Source organism: Mixophyes fleayi, chromosome 1 (genome assembly GCF_038048845.1).
Source record: "Mixophyes fleayi isolate aMixFle1 chromosome 1, aMixFle1.hap1, whole genome shotgun sequence".
Taxonomy (NCBI): Eukaryota; Metazoa; Chordata; class Amphibia; order Anura; family Limnodynastidae; genus Mixophyes; species Mixophyes fleayi.
Window position 1 is genome coordinate 246,138,804 of NC_134402.1, and position 17,513 is coordinate 246,156,316.

The following is a 17,513-nucleotide window of genomic DNA, read 5'->3' on the forward strand; positions in this document are numbered from 1 at the left end:
AAATAAATACCAAATTTGGGTTTTCAAGGTAGTGTATTATACTACACTGTACTTACAACACAAAATGGTGTGTGCTATAAAAGCCTTTTTTTTCTGCTGAAATAATGTGACAGGCAAGTTACAAAATATTTAGATGTTATGCTGCTTATTCACAGCAATAGAAAACCACTTGTTGCTGTAATTTATCAATAATATGTCACCAAGTCAGAAATACATAGTGTGATAGGTAAGTGTGAACTATAGTCTGCTTTCTACATTACATTAGCCACCGAGATAAGGTTTCAATTTTACACTTGTCACCAGGACAGGGGTCAGCTTTTAACACTATCCACCAGGATGGATTGCTTTAATAAGGAGAGACAGACATACAGTAGTATGCAAGAAATGCAAATTTGGGCCATCACAGCAAAACATGACTATCTCTCTGAGATCCCGTATGTAACTGTTACTTCTTTTTACATATAATTTACTTTCCTCAGTTTAGAGTAATTTAAATATAAAGACATGAACAATAAAATAATTACACACATTTGTAACAAGAAAACAAATTTATTAATTTTTAAAAGACAAGACACAATTTTGTTTTGAAAAACAACACAAGAAAGCTAGCCTGAGTTCAAGTCTGAAATATTCAGAAAAATCCTACTAATATCTTTAGTATGTTCCAGTCATTTTTAAACAACACACTAAAAGTTAATATATATATATATATATTTTTTATAATTATAAAAGTTCCCCAGTTATTGTACAGTACACAATACAAATTGCCCACAAACTATCATTTAGCTCCTGCCAATTTGGAGAGGACATGATATACTAAAAGATTTAGCATTTCTCACAAAAATCACATCAGGAAATACGTATTTACAAAATCCAATACATTATACAAAAAAATGCATCACGTGGTATTCTCCAAATAGGTTTTAAATAAAAAAGTATATTCAACTGTAATGCAAAAACTGGAAAAGAACATTACATTATCACACACATACAATTCTATTAAAGGAAAAGAAAGCTTCCTACCTTATTTTTATGCAACATATTAATTCTATATAAAAAAAAATGAAATAAAAGGAAAAAAAAAATATTTAAAATTCCTACTGCTACTATTCTTCTGTGCTTGTGGACTGAATTCATGTCCTCTGCCACTTACCAAGTGAAACTGAATACAATGGCACTTAAAAAAATACAAAGTTCAACTGAATACAATGGTACTTAAAAAAAAAATTACAAAACAGAAAAGAAAAAGATGGCGTTTTGAAGCTTGTTGGGGTAAGAAAGCCCTGAGCAGTTTCCAATTAATAGCGTAGTTAGGTCTGTGTAAAATCCAGTTACTTTTAATTTTACTCTTGAAAGGCACAAACCTTAACCCATTATTTTATTCATTTATTTTCAAGATCTTCATTTACTTTTATCACAAAGGCACTCTGTTTCATTTCTCAGCCCCAAAGATTTTCAGCACAGGCTAAAGTCACAACTTCATTGTTAGGTAGGTACCCTGATGGGTCACGGAGCCGATTTTGAAACAGATGTGTTCTCATTTAAGGCATACACATTGTTGAATATATGCTTGTCAGCTGTACATAAGCAGAAGCATTTAAAAGATTTGCGAGATTCAGAATTTTTCCGTTTGCCAAACAAAATAACACCTTAAGAAATAAAAAAAAAAAAAAATTGATTGCATTGCCCAACAGACATTTTCATTTTCCCTCTCCCGTGGCCACAATTTTGTCGTCTATCAATTCCATAGGTGGGGGTTAGATAGTCAAGATTTAAGAGCTTTATCCTGATCAGGCAGGAAAGTTGGGAGGTATGTCCAATTCACTGCTGCTCTGCAAAGCAGAGAAGCAGTGAAAAGGTGCCACGCACCAGTGGCATTGAAGGGGTGTTCTTACGGAGGGGAAGAGTATGGGGGGCTGCTCAGTACGTCAGACTCTATGGCCACAGCCGGTGACCATGCCTACTTCTTCTACATATGGCCATGTTGTCCCAATTCCACTTGAAAAGTTGTGAGGTATGCAATTCACAGATAATGTGGTTCAAAACTTTGAACTCAGAGCTTTCACTCCCCAAATGTTTAAAGCCAGTGTTAAAACATAAGGCATGTTGAACATTTCTAAATAAACCAGTAGCTACTCAAACAGAACAAAAGTAAACCAGGCAGTCACTTTGTAAGTGGCTTTCACCAAGCAAAATAGGTAAAAATCTACTTATTTCTACTGGCACGTACAACCACTAGCAGCAATGATCAAGGCATGCAAACCAAGAAGCATTTACAGTAAATAATTGTAAAGATCAACAGAATAATTGTCAAACTACAACCCTTTGAGTATTGTACAGCTGTAAGAACATATGCACTGTATGTATAGAAAGAAGCGGGCAGCCATGTAGATCTAATTCCAGAGCTTAATTTTCCATGGAAATCAACGCTGAAAGATGGGTAACATAAGATACCTTCTTGCCACAAATATAATTTACTCTACTTCACGGTAAACACAAATAACTGTGATGTAAACTGTGACTTACCTATTACAGGTATAATGTAATGGTAAAGGTGTTTAGCCTGCTGCATTTAATTTATATGCAATATCTGTTTTGCATCGCCCCAATCTCCTTTTTACTAATCCAATGTTTTAAAAAAAACAAATACTCATAAAAAGGATTTATAATTTCTTGCATTGTGTAGCTGGGATATTTTGACAAAATTAGTAAATTGGAACTTTAGGGCCATATGCTCCTTTAAACATGAATAGTTCTTGATAATCGTTCTTATTTCACAGTAATATCATTGCAATCATGAATTTACTGGAAAAATAAAACACATATGATTACCACAAAACCATTTAAAGTAGAACTGCGATTGCTCTGATAAATCACAGTTGCATGCTTTACAACATCGGCAGGTTAATAAACAAATACTACAAAACATACTAAAAAAAAAAAAGAGGGAAACAATACAAATAAAATGGTCATCAATTATTAAATAAAAGTTGTGCAAAGTTTCTATTTTCTGAGTTGTATTTTGCTGACACTATGACTATCTTGCTCGTAACTTGGATTTTTGCCCTACATCCACATTTTATAGGCTTTAAATCAGTTAAGCATTCCCAGGCTCTCCCTATATTTATGTTATTTTATGTATTTGCAGACTCAGTACACTGTGACATGCAGTTTTCCTCTGGGCCTTTCATGTATTGTAGACTGTTAACATTTTCAGCAGTAGGAACCGTACAGAAGGCAAATATATTTCTAACTGTAGGAAAGGCTTATGGGAATAGTTTCAGTGTTGAAATTTCACTGAATAAATGATACATTGGGCACCTCTAATATGCAATAATTACAACCTACTAAGAATCATAAGGAGATAGTTCCATGAAAAAGGTCTTAATTATTACACTGACTAATAACCTTCCTGTACAAATAAGAAGGAGAGGAACACCTTCTGCTACATTTAATGACTAAAGAATAGAGCAAGCTCCATTTCTCTGTAGATATCATTAAGTGGAAACAAACATTAGGGGGTAAATCTATGAAGCATCGGTTTCTGCAAGTCATCGGATATCGGCGACTTTGTAGGGGAAATTTAAAGCGGCAATGGCTTTTAAAGGCAAGTTTGCCTTAAACAGCCATTGCCGCTTTAGATCTCCCCTGCAAAGTCACCGATATCTGGCAACTTGCAGAAACCGATGCTTCATAGATTTGCCTCCAGGTGGTAGGACAGAACATCCCATAACTGCACACTAGACAGGTTAACATTGTACTGAAGGGGAAGCTATGATTTGATGTTTTCTACATAAAGTTGCCCCTTTTCCAGAAGGAAACACTTTACATTGTTCAGTTTGGTACAGATTCAGAAGCTATGCCAAACATACGTAATTCCCCAGCGCGAAACAGAGTGGAGTGAAATTTGTGTTACCAGAAGAAAGCCAATAATTACTGGATACTGGTGTATTAAAAACAGCAAAAATAACAGCAAAAAATAAAATAATTGTTGTTTGTTGTTTTTTTGCTGTTATTTTTGCTGTTTTTAATACACCAGTATCCAGTAATTATTGGCTTTCTTCTGGTAACACAAATTTATGGACTCCAGTGATACACCCAGCCTCTACTGGTACATCCAATCCAACTTAGTAGTGCTTGGATATCCAAATATCTGGTTTTGTTAATATTGTTTCTTTTTGAACTGTGTTCATGTATGCTTGGTTTGATGCCTAATACAGAATATACTTTATTTATTTATAGATCCTTGTTACACAATACTCCACTCTGTTTCGCGCTGGGGAATTACGTATGTTTGGCATGGCTTATCTAGGAGTATAGACCAACTCCTATCTCTTTGTTCCCCTTGCTGCCCTATATCACCCTCACTTGGAAAGCGCAGATCCCCTATTTCTCTTTTATAGTTCTACAGATTCAGAAGCTAGCTTATAGCAAATATTATGAAGAACTTGTTAGCTTATAAATACATCAAGCAAATATGCAGAGTTTCTACTGGAAACTATACATTTTACATAGCTTCAAATAAGCACATGACTAAGGCTGCATCTTATTTTAACATCTAAAGTGACATCCGCTCCAATCGACCTGTAGAAGATAAAAGCAGTTTCTCCATACACGGGTCTTATGCACGGAGCTCTTCTATGGAGTAGAACTGAGTTACTGCATTACTTTCCTGTATTTTACAATGCTCAAAGGGTTAAGCACCATCTTTACAATAAACACTCTAATAATAGAACATATGTTTCTATTCCAGTTTTTTTTTTTGTCTTTTACTTAATTATCCAAATAAGTATCTGATTTTTTTTAAAATATTTGCCACAGCTTTGCAGACAAAATTATTGGTTATACAGACAGAAGAGGTACTTTCAACCCTTATGACACTGGAAAGGCCTATTTATGAAAACTCAATGCATATTTCTCTAGTACTTAAAGGGTCGGTGCTACTTTCTGTATAACACACCTAAAGCTACAATCTGGCAGACACAGGCAGGTTTAGGGAACTGTAGTAGTTAAATGAAAAGTAACATCGTTTTAGGGGAAAAAACTATGTCAGTAGTAATTCCGAATACATGGACAGAACCTGTACCTTGTATATTATGCTAATATGGATTTTTTTTACGCAATTTCATTGTGTTTAGAAATTTCCTTTAATTCCCTGTAAATATTTGGTTAGAATTACTCTGTCCATCCACAGCTACAGAAAAATAAAAATAGGCACACAACGTTCTAAAATACAGAGCCCCAAAGCTTGTTGTCCTTCTCTTTATTTGTGACTGGTTTATCAAGGCAGATGTGAAATCACACAATTGATTTAGAACACTATTTGTGCCCGAATGTAAAGGCCCGAGATCAAAATAATCACATACTGTAAAATTAATTTCCAATATAATGCACTTCCAAAAATGTTTCAGAAGGTTTCTTAAATTAAAAACATCTGGATGTGCTTTTCACGTTCACTAATAGTAGCATTCAATTAGAAATGTGAAAAGAAGCCACGAACCAAAATGGTTATATGAGGTGATTTACCTTATCTTGTTGTGTTTTACACTGCAATCATCTTAGTGTGCCTTCCGTCCTTGGACATATTTTCAGAGTGAATAAATTGGATGAGTGTATTTATTCAATATATATAGATTGACAAAGGGATTAGGCACAACTCACATGAAACTACTGTATTTATATGGAATGGAATAAATATATGTAACAGATAGGCACTATGAAGTACAAGTTGAACAATTCAAGACTCCCTGTGTAAACAATTCAAAAACAAAACTGTATATGGGTAAAAACCCTGAAAAACAACCATGTTTAATAAACGAAAGGTCAGCACCAAAGCCATTATTAATCATACCACATATACTACTGATCACATGACTGAAAAAAAATGTTGTATTTTAATTACACGTTACAAATGTCACTGCTTTTTGGTAAATTTTGTAAAATTGCACCTGATTGTTTTCAAAATAATTAGTTTCACTCTTTTTTCACTAACTATTACAGATTGATTTAACGATTAGGGGTAATGAATCTCACATTTACTAGAGTCATATTTTTATAGCACCAACATCACTATAATTCACATGGGTGACAGATAATCTCCACTGTGTGCCAGGGAGCCAGTGGGACTCATTCATTTCAATGTTATGCCAAGTGAGCATATATATGAGCATATCCTTCTGTTAGATTACAAAGGGTTTTCTGGTCAGAAAATCACAGCGGTCTAAAACCCCCATGTGACTAAAATGCTAATATAGTGTACATTTGGTTTGACCCATAAAAGACAAGCTCTAGATTATTTTAGTTTAAAGGGACAGCTAACACTTTAGACGTCATTGATTTTGTTCACAAACATGGTATTAAACTAACTTCTTGCTATATTCTTACATTTTTAACAGAAAAGCAGCAGAGGACATTTTTTTTTTAAGAAAATGAAGACTTGAAATTGGTGGCTAAGGGAAATGACCCTGCTATCCCATTCATGTAATTATAACAGCCTAACTTAACTAAATAAAGTATAAGGTACATAAAGAATGCAACTACATATCACTGAAAGTAATGATAATAATAAGTAGTGTTCAGATCTATCTGTCCAAATGACTGCTAGCATATTAAATAAGAAAATATATATACTTGGTCTGTGAAATAAAAAGTAATATTGATTTGTAAAGATAGCTGGGACATTTTAGTCTATACTACACATTTCAGGAAAATGCTACATTGGAGTCTGGACATGTTTTTTGTTGCATCATTCTGTGTATTTTGCTTGTGTAATTGTTGGTTATACTTCCTTTGGGCATTTTGATAAAAAAAATGAGGGAATTGTGCTTATTTTGTAATATGTGGCGAGGACAACCAGACTCATGCTCTCAATCACTATAAAACAGAAATATATATACATATTTTTTACAAAGTTAAATAAAAAACTCAAAGATCTTTTATTTCTCTCTACCATTCTAGTGTGATTTTCATGATTTTATTTTTCTAAAGTGTAATAGCATATTTTCTAACTGCATATCCAGTCCTGGCCTTCTTACTTTAATCGACACAAATCAATATTTTCTAATTGCATTTTTTTGCATTGTTCAGGGCATGGGCAAACCATGCATTAAACTGACCTCAGTGCATAAAGGACATGATATGCGGGGGTTTCATTTGATTACACACCCTGCTGTCCTTAAAGGGCTGAACATAATTGCATCTATGCTGACCCTTTTGGCAAGAAAAAAAAAATTGCTCGCTGACATGTTTTGCTTTCCACAGAAATACGCACATGCAGCGGCCTATGGAGACAATTCCCACAATCCCAAGAAAATGCTACTTCCACAAAAGCAAAATACCTTTAGTTACAAAATGGGGAGAGGGAGACACAGAGGAGAATCTGTATATTTTTCAATCTAGAAGAGCAAAAAACGGTTACTAATTTATTACAAAATTAGGAATTTTCCCCACTTTCTGTGGGCTTTAAAAACAACAGGCACACCTTGCTGAAACATGATTAACAAGAAAGAAAATAAAGACAACTACACCTTAGCTTCAGTTCTGTTTAAGGCACCATTTAAATAGGCGAGGTACTGTGATCCCTGATGTACATTCTTAAATGGCAATGGTGTGTCTAGCCACCTGTTTAAACCCTACACAAATGGGGAGAAGTTCCAATGAGGTGTGCCAGGTACACTGCCTAAATGTATTACACACACTTTTGTCTTTTCACACATTATCCTACTCACATTAATATAGCGGTTTCTGATGCTGTGGCTAAAATATAGGAGAGCTGCATTCAAAAAAGCTTCCTTTACAAGCACACTGACCAGGTTTACAGTGTTTCTTTGTAGCGGTGTGGGTTAAGAATATTAAGAGACAAATGTATCATTCTTATTTTGAACTTTTCCTAGCTAGTATAAAGATGGCACTGCTTACCTACAGAGCGATTGTTGTCATAATCCTCTTCTCTACTCTCAAAAGCACCCTATTAATCCTTTTTTAATTATCCAATAATACAACACAGCATGGGGGTGTAGTAAAGTAATAAGGGCAAGTCTGACCTCATTAGAGCACGATGTTATTGGTTGGGTGACTGGAGGGTCCGAAACTGAGCAGGCAAAGGCGATACAATCACAATCCCCTAAATTGACTCATTGCCTACACAAAGAGATAGCGAACATTTACCTACTATAGATTTTCAGTCTTTGGTATCCTAACCAAAATGCAGGAAAAGTAGTATTTTAATTCAATGTATCTGTCTTGTCGAGATCCGACTGACAGTGAAATGTTAAAGTCAGTTACTTTACTGGAGATATGTGAAATAAATTGGGTGTTCGGACCACCAGGAAAATTAAAAATGAATATATTATGCCATCATCTCTGGGGACAATATAGAAATAGATGGATAGAATCATAATAATAGTGTGTACGTTTCCAGCTAATGTGCACAAATCACACCCCTCTATAACATTAACATAAACCACAGTGCCATCTAACAGCCTGTTCTTTGAGCTGGAAACTTGCTAATCAAGTGATGGTCTGCCGGGGAGCATAGCAGTAATGTTACTGCTCCGTCTAACAGCGGAACCTGAGAAAGAAAGCTGAATTGAATGGTAGTCTCAAAAATATCAATATTTTAACATCGGTATCAAGAACAGCTGATCTAAGAACCTGGTTAACAGTTCTCAATCTTAAATACTATGCAGGTTGCTACATTCCTTGCATTCTATAAATTATATTCTTCACATATATATGTGTACATATATATGAATCTATATATATATACAGTGTAATAGCAGCAGAATGAACTACTGTTATGAAATAGAGAGTTTCTGGAATAGAAGGAACACAAACCTCTAACATTAGTCCTTATCTATTCAGCACATTTATCTCTTTAACCCCAACTTCCCTGAGTTTTTATTTGAATCTTGACACTGCAGAGTTTGGTTACCAACAGATAATTTTCCATCGACTACATCTTAACCAAAAAAAGGCCTTTTTTATGTGATGATCTCGCATTGTTGCCAGTCATTAGCAAGCCATTTCAGGGGTGAAGAGGTTAAAGATTTAGGTAATTGTGTGTCCTTTTTTGTTATATTTCATACCATCTCTTATCAGGTATGCTGAAGAGCATATCTGATTTGTGTGCAATGGTATCCAATGCACAATCAGTAGTATCCCAACGGAGGACTGCTCTTGTACTTCAAAGTCCTTCAAAATGGAGCAGAAGTTTCACAGCAATACCTAACACAAGATAAAATGCATCGTCGCTAAGTGACCCCCACAGGTTGCAAATATCATTCTAAAGTAGATGGGTACAATTAACGGAAGTTGTTAGTGTTGTTTACTGTTAGACAAAAGCATACTTTTCACTTGTATCACAACTTTAGCTTACTGCATTGCTACATGCAGGTCATGATATTGACTTGTAGGACGCAAAAGAAGATGCTTGAATACTCCTTTGTACAACAGAACAGCCAAAACATTTACCTTCATACTCATAAATATCTTATCTTACATAGATAACGGGATTCCCCATATATTTGTCATGCGTCTGCTGCCGCACCTCTTTTCTCCAGTGTAAGTGATCAACATTTTCTTTTAAAGAAGTGCAACTAATAAAAATAACTACGATAAACACAGCAATAAAATATAAAAAAAACTTAACAACAAAATTGAGTTTTAAAATAACTCCAGTGGGACATTAAGGAATTAGGAATCAAGATACGATTACTTCAAAGAATAACATGAATAAAAAAAGGATCATAACAAAAGCCAAGATTAAAACCAAGCACAAAAAAACCATTTTGTACATTGCGAGTACGTAAATGAAACTGTGCTTGGGGCAAGGTTGACAAAAAAGTTAAGGTCACAATAGGAAATTTTGACAACAGTCGACCTTTAGGCATATTCTGTTCTACTGCCGCACTTTTAAGCCCAACATACATATATTTATAAATTTCTGTTTTGAAAGCTTTCATATTCACTAGACTGCAGTGTAGGTATTCCCAGTGGCACTGCACTGCCTGATGGTCTGAGTGCTTGTGACAATGTGCTCGCTGTGTATTTGGTTCAGAACCAGGCTCTGCTGAACGCTGCCCTCCAGTGATGGCTGCATGCAGCCCACCTGAAATGCCTGACCCAACTCAGTTTTCTCCCTCTTGGCTGGGGGCTCTCCAGAGTCATCCAATTCCTCATCCATGTCACTCTCCACTTCGCTGCCCTCATCTGCACAAACAAATAACCATGAAACTAGCACAAAGAGAAAGGGGGAAAGTGTGAGAAAGACATATAGCTAATCATCAACACACCTACTGAATGCAATACTGCAATTACATTAAAGAGGGTTCCCATCTTCAGACTACTAACTGTTTCTATGGTCACTTTTTCGAAATACAATGCTTTATGTTAATTTCATATTACTGTGTGTTTCACCAAGGACATTAGAACATCCGGGTAGACTATGTTATTGTTTGCCCTTGAATTGTTCCTACATACTAATTGATATGATCCAGAAGTTACTTGAAGCTGGGCAACCCCTTTCAGTAATGTACAAAATGCCCCAAATTCTTCAGGACTTCTAAACAACTGAACATTTTGGGAAACTAAGAAATAATTTTATAAAGCATCAATTAAATGGTAGTACTGTGTTAGCCATCTGATACATTAGTAAATGTAAAATGATGCATCGACAGTGATAATAAGGCAAAACCTCTAGAATCGAACGTTACAGGAAATCTTTGCAAATTGTCAGGGCAAAAAGGTCTTATAGGCTTTTTAAGACAATCATGCAAATCTATTTATCTGAAGCATATATATTTTCTATAAATAATAGCTTTGACCCTGTTTTCTTATGCAGCTTTACAATGGGTACATCAGGCATGCTAACAAAATGAAAATATTCATTGCTACATACACAATCGTAGAAGAAACAAATAACCCAGCTTATGTAAGTGTTCTATTTGTATTTTATTACAGTTTCTACATTAGTAAAACATCACACAGCTCAAGCAGTACATTAATTCACGATTGGCAGGTCATGATGGTCACGGAGGAAACATAAAATCTAATCGTGGCATATCCTGCTACAAAGCCTGTGTGAAGGTCCTGTGTTGAGGATGTCACGTTACGATCAATAGAAAGAAGGCCAACTGAGGAAACTGCTTCTAATTAGAAGGGCTGTAGGTAACCCTGTCGACTAATGGATGTTGCAGACCACTGCTTCTGGTGGCTTTGTAGAACTAATGAGGTAGGCAATTGGAACACTAGGGTGAGATTGTTAGTTGCATGGTGCTGCAGCACAGTGGATGTTATGCAGATGCTTCACACCAGCAATACAGCCTTTTGGTTTTCTGGAGGGGAAGAGATGCATCTAAATACTAAATGTGTAGATAAAAAACAAAGGCTTTTTGAGGTGTAAATGCTTTGTGCTGTTATAGGAAGTAGATAATGCCTTTAAGATAGATCTGTGTCTACTTGTTCTAACTCAATTCAATTATCTGGCACACAAAAAAATAAATAAATTAAATGGTTGCAAAATGCACTTAGGCAAACGTATGGTTTGCTCCTCAGCCTTTATGCATTCAGAATACCACAATTCACCCATAAGTGAGCAAAAGTATAGCTCATCTTGACACATACAGCGTTGGGCAACAGCAGAGTCTGGTGCAATGGTGGAAAAACAGACATAGGAGTAAAAAAAAATGGCTTTTGCATTACATTGCGTACTTGCTGTTCATTAATGTACCCCTTTGTGTCAAAAAAGGGGAGAGCAAGCCATTAGCAGAGAAGGCAACCTACTGTAAGCAGCCATTGATGAAGTAGGTATGGGTGGGTTAATAACATTTAAATATATGAGCGTAGACTTGAATATTAAAAAGTGCTGTGGGTCTAAGACACCTTGCATAGAGGCGAAAAATTCAATGGATGGCTGCACCCAACCCTCCCCCAGCCCCCAGGAAGAAAGCTATATAATATTTCAAGAATAGCTGCACCTCTTACTACAAACTTCTAATATATTCTGCCACGTCTGCTACTTCAACTCCGAGTGTACATACAACAAAAAGGTCTACTATAACTACCAAAAAAGATAAAATCTCCTTTATACCATTGTGATATGATGACATAAAAGGATGGGTGGCTAATTTTAGTTGACAGTCAAAGCAGAGGATCTAGTGCAGTTTGTGGGGTTTACTTTTCCCAGCTCTAGGACGGGGGCTGTGTTGTACCCAGAGGCTGTTTCCCACTTTCTGTACTTGTTGATGTTATTGCATGTTGTGTTTTTGTATTCTGTAATTTAAAGCACAAAGCATACTTGTCTACTCTCTCAAAATGTCTGAGAGACTTCTGCAATTTGGGGAGTTCTCTCGCCAGAGTAGGCCATCCTCCAGCGTCCCACCAGCATCAAGTTACCTCCCCTCTGAGCAATGAAGCAATGTTGCACTGTTGCTCAGCGAGAGGTGGTGCTGTAATGATGCAAGTTGCATTGTAATTGTCCCTGCACTTAATCCTTGGATCGCTCCTTCAGTATCTCCATGTAACCTGCACCCCTCACACTAAGGGGTGTATTTATCATTGGGTGAAAAGTCCTAAATCTGTTGAAATTGTGAAAACAGATTTTTTTATTGCCCCTGGATAATAAATAGCCCCCTAAGTGACTGTGCAATGAAGGATTTCTCTGGCAATATAATTAAGCCTTAATATGTTTATTAAACAGTGAGGTTGTTTTGTTTTTACAGTTTTCAATTTTTATTTTGTTGTTTTATTTGGTGTTTTTTTTTTAAACTGTTGCACCCAATAAATCAATGGTCTTTTTATACATTACAAATAAAGAAACAAAAATGGAACATCCAAACTTTTTATATAGCTGCACATGATAGTTTTATAATTTTTGCTTTATGGTCTCCAGGAGACAATATTAATACTCCATTTACCTGGAGAGTCATTTTCTCATATATTATGAAATAAAATATAATAATAAATGAAGCTTTAGTGCCCTCCAGTCTGTGATGTTACAGCAACATGAAGTTCTAACTACATGTTTCAGAGAGGGTTCAGCAATTAAGAGTGGATGTCACTCAAAGGAGCATGCAAAGCAGATAGTAATCATGTTACATTTAAGGCTCTATGGCTAAGGGATAATTACCTTTTTCCATATTTCCAGGAGATGCATCATTTAAGTCACCAAACTACAAGAAGTAAATACAAATGCTGTAAATACAATATATAGTACAAGTCATGTTTATGATAAAAGTTTTTTTGCTTTTTGGGTCTTCTTTTATGATTTTGTACGATGGAACAAAACATCTTTGTAAATAAATTAGTTTAGCAAAGTGGTAATCTAAAGGGAAAGTATTCAGTGGACTCCAATAAATTTGGGTTCAGATATGCAATGAAATACATTTTAAGCTTAACTTGTTAATTGAATGTATTCACTACATGGATAAGTCACACGTGGGATTGTACATGGTCATTCAAACTGTATGGGTAGCTACATTTGGTTGGCTGATGACAGCACACATTTGCAGATTGCAGTGCTTAGCTGACCAGATATATATTTTAATTCTCCAGTACTTTCATGATAGAGTTCATTTCCATGTGAAACAAAAATGATACAAACAAGTGAATCTAACTATATGAACTGAAACATGTGAACACCTGGGACAAGTCTATATATATATTTATATGTTTCCAATCTTTAATTCAAAATGCTTATATTCTGACTCTTGGTGTTGCCAAATGAACAGAATTAGTGGAGTTAGATTCTCATAAGTGCTTTACTTTTTATGGCACTTGGAAGCATGAGGCGCATTTTATGGCTTCAACAAGCTTCATGCCACACAAGAGTCCCAGTTATTAACTTCAAAATGATGGAAGTTCTAGCATAGTGATACATACAAAGTATAAACGGAGGTACACTCCAAATGAGATATTTTAATTGTTAGAATAGAATATGTTTTTACGGTTTTATATAAATCTATAAAGTTTGACATATAGAAGTACTAAAGGCCACTAAAAAATGGAAGCCATCCAATTACATCATTTGTTGACAAACTCACCTCTCCCATGACTGCTATTGGGGATTCTCCAGTTGCCTGGGCAACCCTGTGTTCAACTAAATAAAACATGTATTCATCGTAGAGAAGGCGAATCAGATGGAAAGAGCCAAAGCTAGCAGCACTGCGCAAGGTTAAGTCGCGAATAACCATGGAACTGTTTGAGAAACAAAGATCCATAGATTTCAACGTTAGCATTCCACATGCATTTTTTCAGTATTCACACCAACATGGGAACTTTTAAATAAATATTTTCTAAACATATACAGAAAGCACATTTGCTTTCCATCCCTATACAAGATGGCTATAAATAAGAATTGGCTGACACTTTACAAATACACAAAATATAAATCTCAACCTTTTTAATAAAACGATTGTGCAATTTACATGTTCTTTAGATTAGCTAAAGCAAACAAAACAAATTTTATAATTGTCGTTTTACTATTTCTAAAATGAGATTTCTTCGTTGAAACTTATAGGGATGCTCGTTTCATTTTCTATTAGTGTGAAGCACCAAAAAAAGCAAATAATTGGGAGCAAAACTATATAGCTAGTTATTGCAGTAGTATGTGCCATGCTGCCTCTTCCTACCGCAAGCTTACGGTTAGCTGTAAGCAACACTGGCAATGTATAACTGTGCAAGACCAGGTTACCAATTATATTAGTCTAGCTGTTTAGAGCAGATTCAGCACAGTAGTCTTTCTTAAGGGGCAACAAGTGAGGCAAAGGGGCAGCGAACAAGTGTGCAGTTACTTGGAAGCTGTCATATTAACAAATTGTCTGAATCAAAGGTTAAAAAGTTGGCATTTAAAGAGAAGTTTAATTTCATACATCCCCTCAATACTATTTCAATGTCTCTAATTTGCAAGCAGTGGGACTAGAGGCAGGGCTGGAACAGGGCATTGCCGGACCCCATTGAAAAAATTTGGGTAGGAGCCCAATAGAACAGACTGGGTGGCCTCTTCTGACCATGAATGTTCTCCATTTTTGAGAGCTGAGAGAGGGCCTTGGGAGGCGGGGACATCAGAGTGGGGGGGATGACCTGGCATTGATGCCAGGTCGCCGCCACCCCCTTCCCCTGCTTGTTACACCCCTGGCTGATAGGTTTCTACAAACTTAAATTATAACAACAAATGACAAACATTTCAGTGGAAAGCTATTGACAATAATTTTCATACAATGTAGGAGGATGTACCATGGAAGGCTCATGTCACAAAATATTAAGTAGGGAACAATGTAGCAAGGCATAGTAAAACAAATTAATGGGCAAAGTAATTGCTCCATATGTATCATGAGAAATTACCAAACTGCTAAACTTCAGCATGTATCAGAAATTAGTATAAACTATTGTATAAAAGACAATTAGCCACTCTGACCAATGTTTTATTCCTACAGTAGACAATTTCCTCTGTATATGGGACTGCTGCTTGTGTTCTAGAATAAGCTCGGAATCTACTCTAGAATAGAGTAGGATATTTCTGCAGTGATTATGTTTGAATAAACTTTGTTTTGTATATTACATAAAGAGAACCCACTCTAAATGTTGTAATTGTTTTTAGCAGCAGCAGGGAGAAAAACCATACTGTCAGAGTAGCTTACTTTATCTCCCCATTCAACGGCATTATTACAGGTGAAGGTTTCTTATTTATTCCAGACTGATTGGACACACAAGCATTTGGATACAAAGGACTAGATTTACTAAGCTGCGGGTTTGAAAAAGTGGGGATGTTGCCTATAGCAACCAATCAGATTCTAGCTTTCATTTATTTAGTGCATTCTACAAAATGACAGCTAGAATCTGATTGGTTGCTATAGGCAACATCCCCACTTTTTCAAACCCGCAGCTTAGTAAATCTAGCCCAAAGTCTCTTAAAAAAAAATCTTTGATTGGTGGCTCCCATTCATAACATCCCAACGTTACATACTACCTATTTGTTTTCCCAGTCCATCTAATTTACAAAGTTTTATCTGACTGAGTTGATATGTGGGAGTAATGTTTTGCATTTTTAATAGGGGTGTGTCAATTAATTTGGCTATGAGCAGGGGAGTTGTAGAAGCCATTTTCACTGTGGACCTTATGGTAAAGCCTGAATGATTCTTCGTATTCAATACAGCAGATTTCAAAATAAAATAAAGGAAAAACAAAAACAAAAACTGTGCCCATGAAATTTCCCCTTTCTGATACATAACCTGAGCAGATGAATGGACAAGATACATTGGCTTTTTAAATCTCTTTACATTACGCTGAAGTATATTTTAACAATGTATATTTTTTTTCTACAAGGTTTGTAAACAAATCTTACTACATAGTTATCTATTTAAGAGTTCTCTGCTTTTAAATATAGGGTTAGATTCAATTTCTATTACACTTATGAAAACTGTACAGCTTGTTGTTTGATTGGGAATAACTGTGACTGAAAATCCACTGTGTCTCTGCAAGATCCTTGTGCAACAGCTAGGTCTCAGCTGGTGATATCATTAGCCCCATTAACTCAATGGATCTGCCACAAACTACCAGAGTTATAGCCAACATAGTCAGCTAATTAGGGAAGTCACAGCTATCTATTGAACTTATTAAATCTCTGTTTGAATAAAGGGCAATATTGGTATGAGAAAGTATTTTGTTTAGAACACATGACAGCATTACCTGTAAAATGACCATTTAAGCAGGAACTGTCGAGCTGCCTTAGGAAAGCTGGGCCTTCCTTCATACGGTTTCAGTGCTTGTGTCACCACATTATCGAGCCAGGCAGCCCACTGCTCCAAAGTGCTTTGCTGCTGAAGAGTCATTTTGAAGTCTGTTTCTAGTCTCTGCACCATGTTATCATCACACTGGCACACCCAGGAAGCCTGCTCCTGTCACAAACCAAATGAACAGTTACATTCAATGTCACAAAGTCGGTGCTTCCATAAAGCATGAACAGTCTGATGAGTTATGCTGGTGATTTCATATCAACATTGCGAGGAGTAACATTACCATTGCAAAACAGTAAGGTGAGGGGCTTACAGAGCTGCCTGTTGCCCACAACTGTCATGGACCACTATGAGAGTTGTGGGCAACATTCCTATGATCTGACTATCAGACAAACTTTATATATATATATATAAATATATATATATATATATATATATATATCTATATCTATCTATCTATCTATATAATATTTAAGATTTCAAAAGAGGTCTTGTATTTCTATATTAAACATGTTCTAGTAAATAAAAATATGCTAAAAGCATGGAGTTATTTTGTGTTTATTAAATCTATTTAAAAAAAAATTGCCCCCTTCCCATTTTGGCGGTAGTAACAGCAGGTGCTGGAACTATAAATATATGTGCAATGTAAACCAGGGGTCCCTAAAAGTACACATATGGCCTTAAGGGCTTTATGATAAGCAATTGTGTCTTTTCTATTAAATTGAATTCCTCCACTACATACTGCTACACAAGTCCAATAATCATATCCCCCACAATCATAGT

The 17,513-nt window shown here is 35.8% G+C and overlaps 1 protein-coding gene across 3 annotated transcripts in view; it reads right to left on the reverse strand.

The window, feature by feature from the left end:
* Positions 1 to 535: 535 nt before the first annotated feature.
* The window catches only part of RFX3 (regulatory factor X3), a 219,317-nt gene continuing 202,339 nt past the window's right edge, over positions 536 to 17,513 (reverse strand). For all 3 annotated transcript variants that reach the window (XM_075209024.1, XM_075209034.1, XM_075209016.1), the window contains 4 exons: positions 16,684 to 16,892; positions 14,040 to 14,193; positions 13,127 to 13,169; positions 536 to 10,209 (listed from right to left, as the gene is read on the reverse strand). In XM_075209024.1, the coding sequence (XP_075065125.1) occupies positions 9,968 to 10,209; positions 13,127 to 13,169; positions 14,040 to 14,193; positions 16,684 to 16,892 (648 nt within the window). In that variant the 3' untranslated portion in view covers positions 536 to 9,967. The remainder of the gene's footprint in view (positions 10,210 to 13,126; positions 13,170 to 14,039; positions 14,194 to 16,683; positions 16,893 to 17,513) is intronic.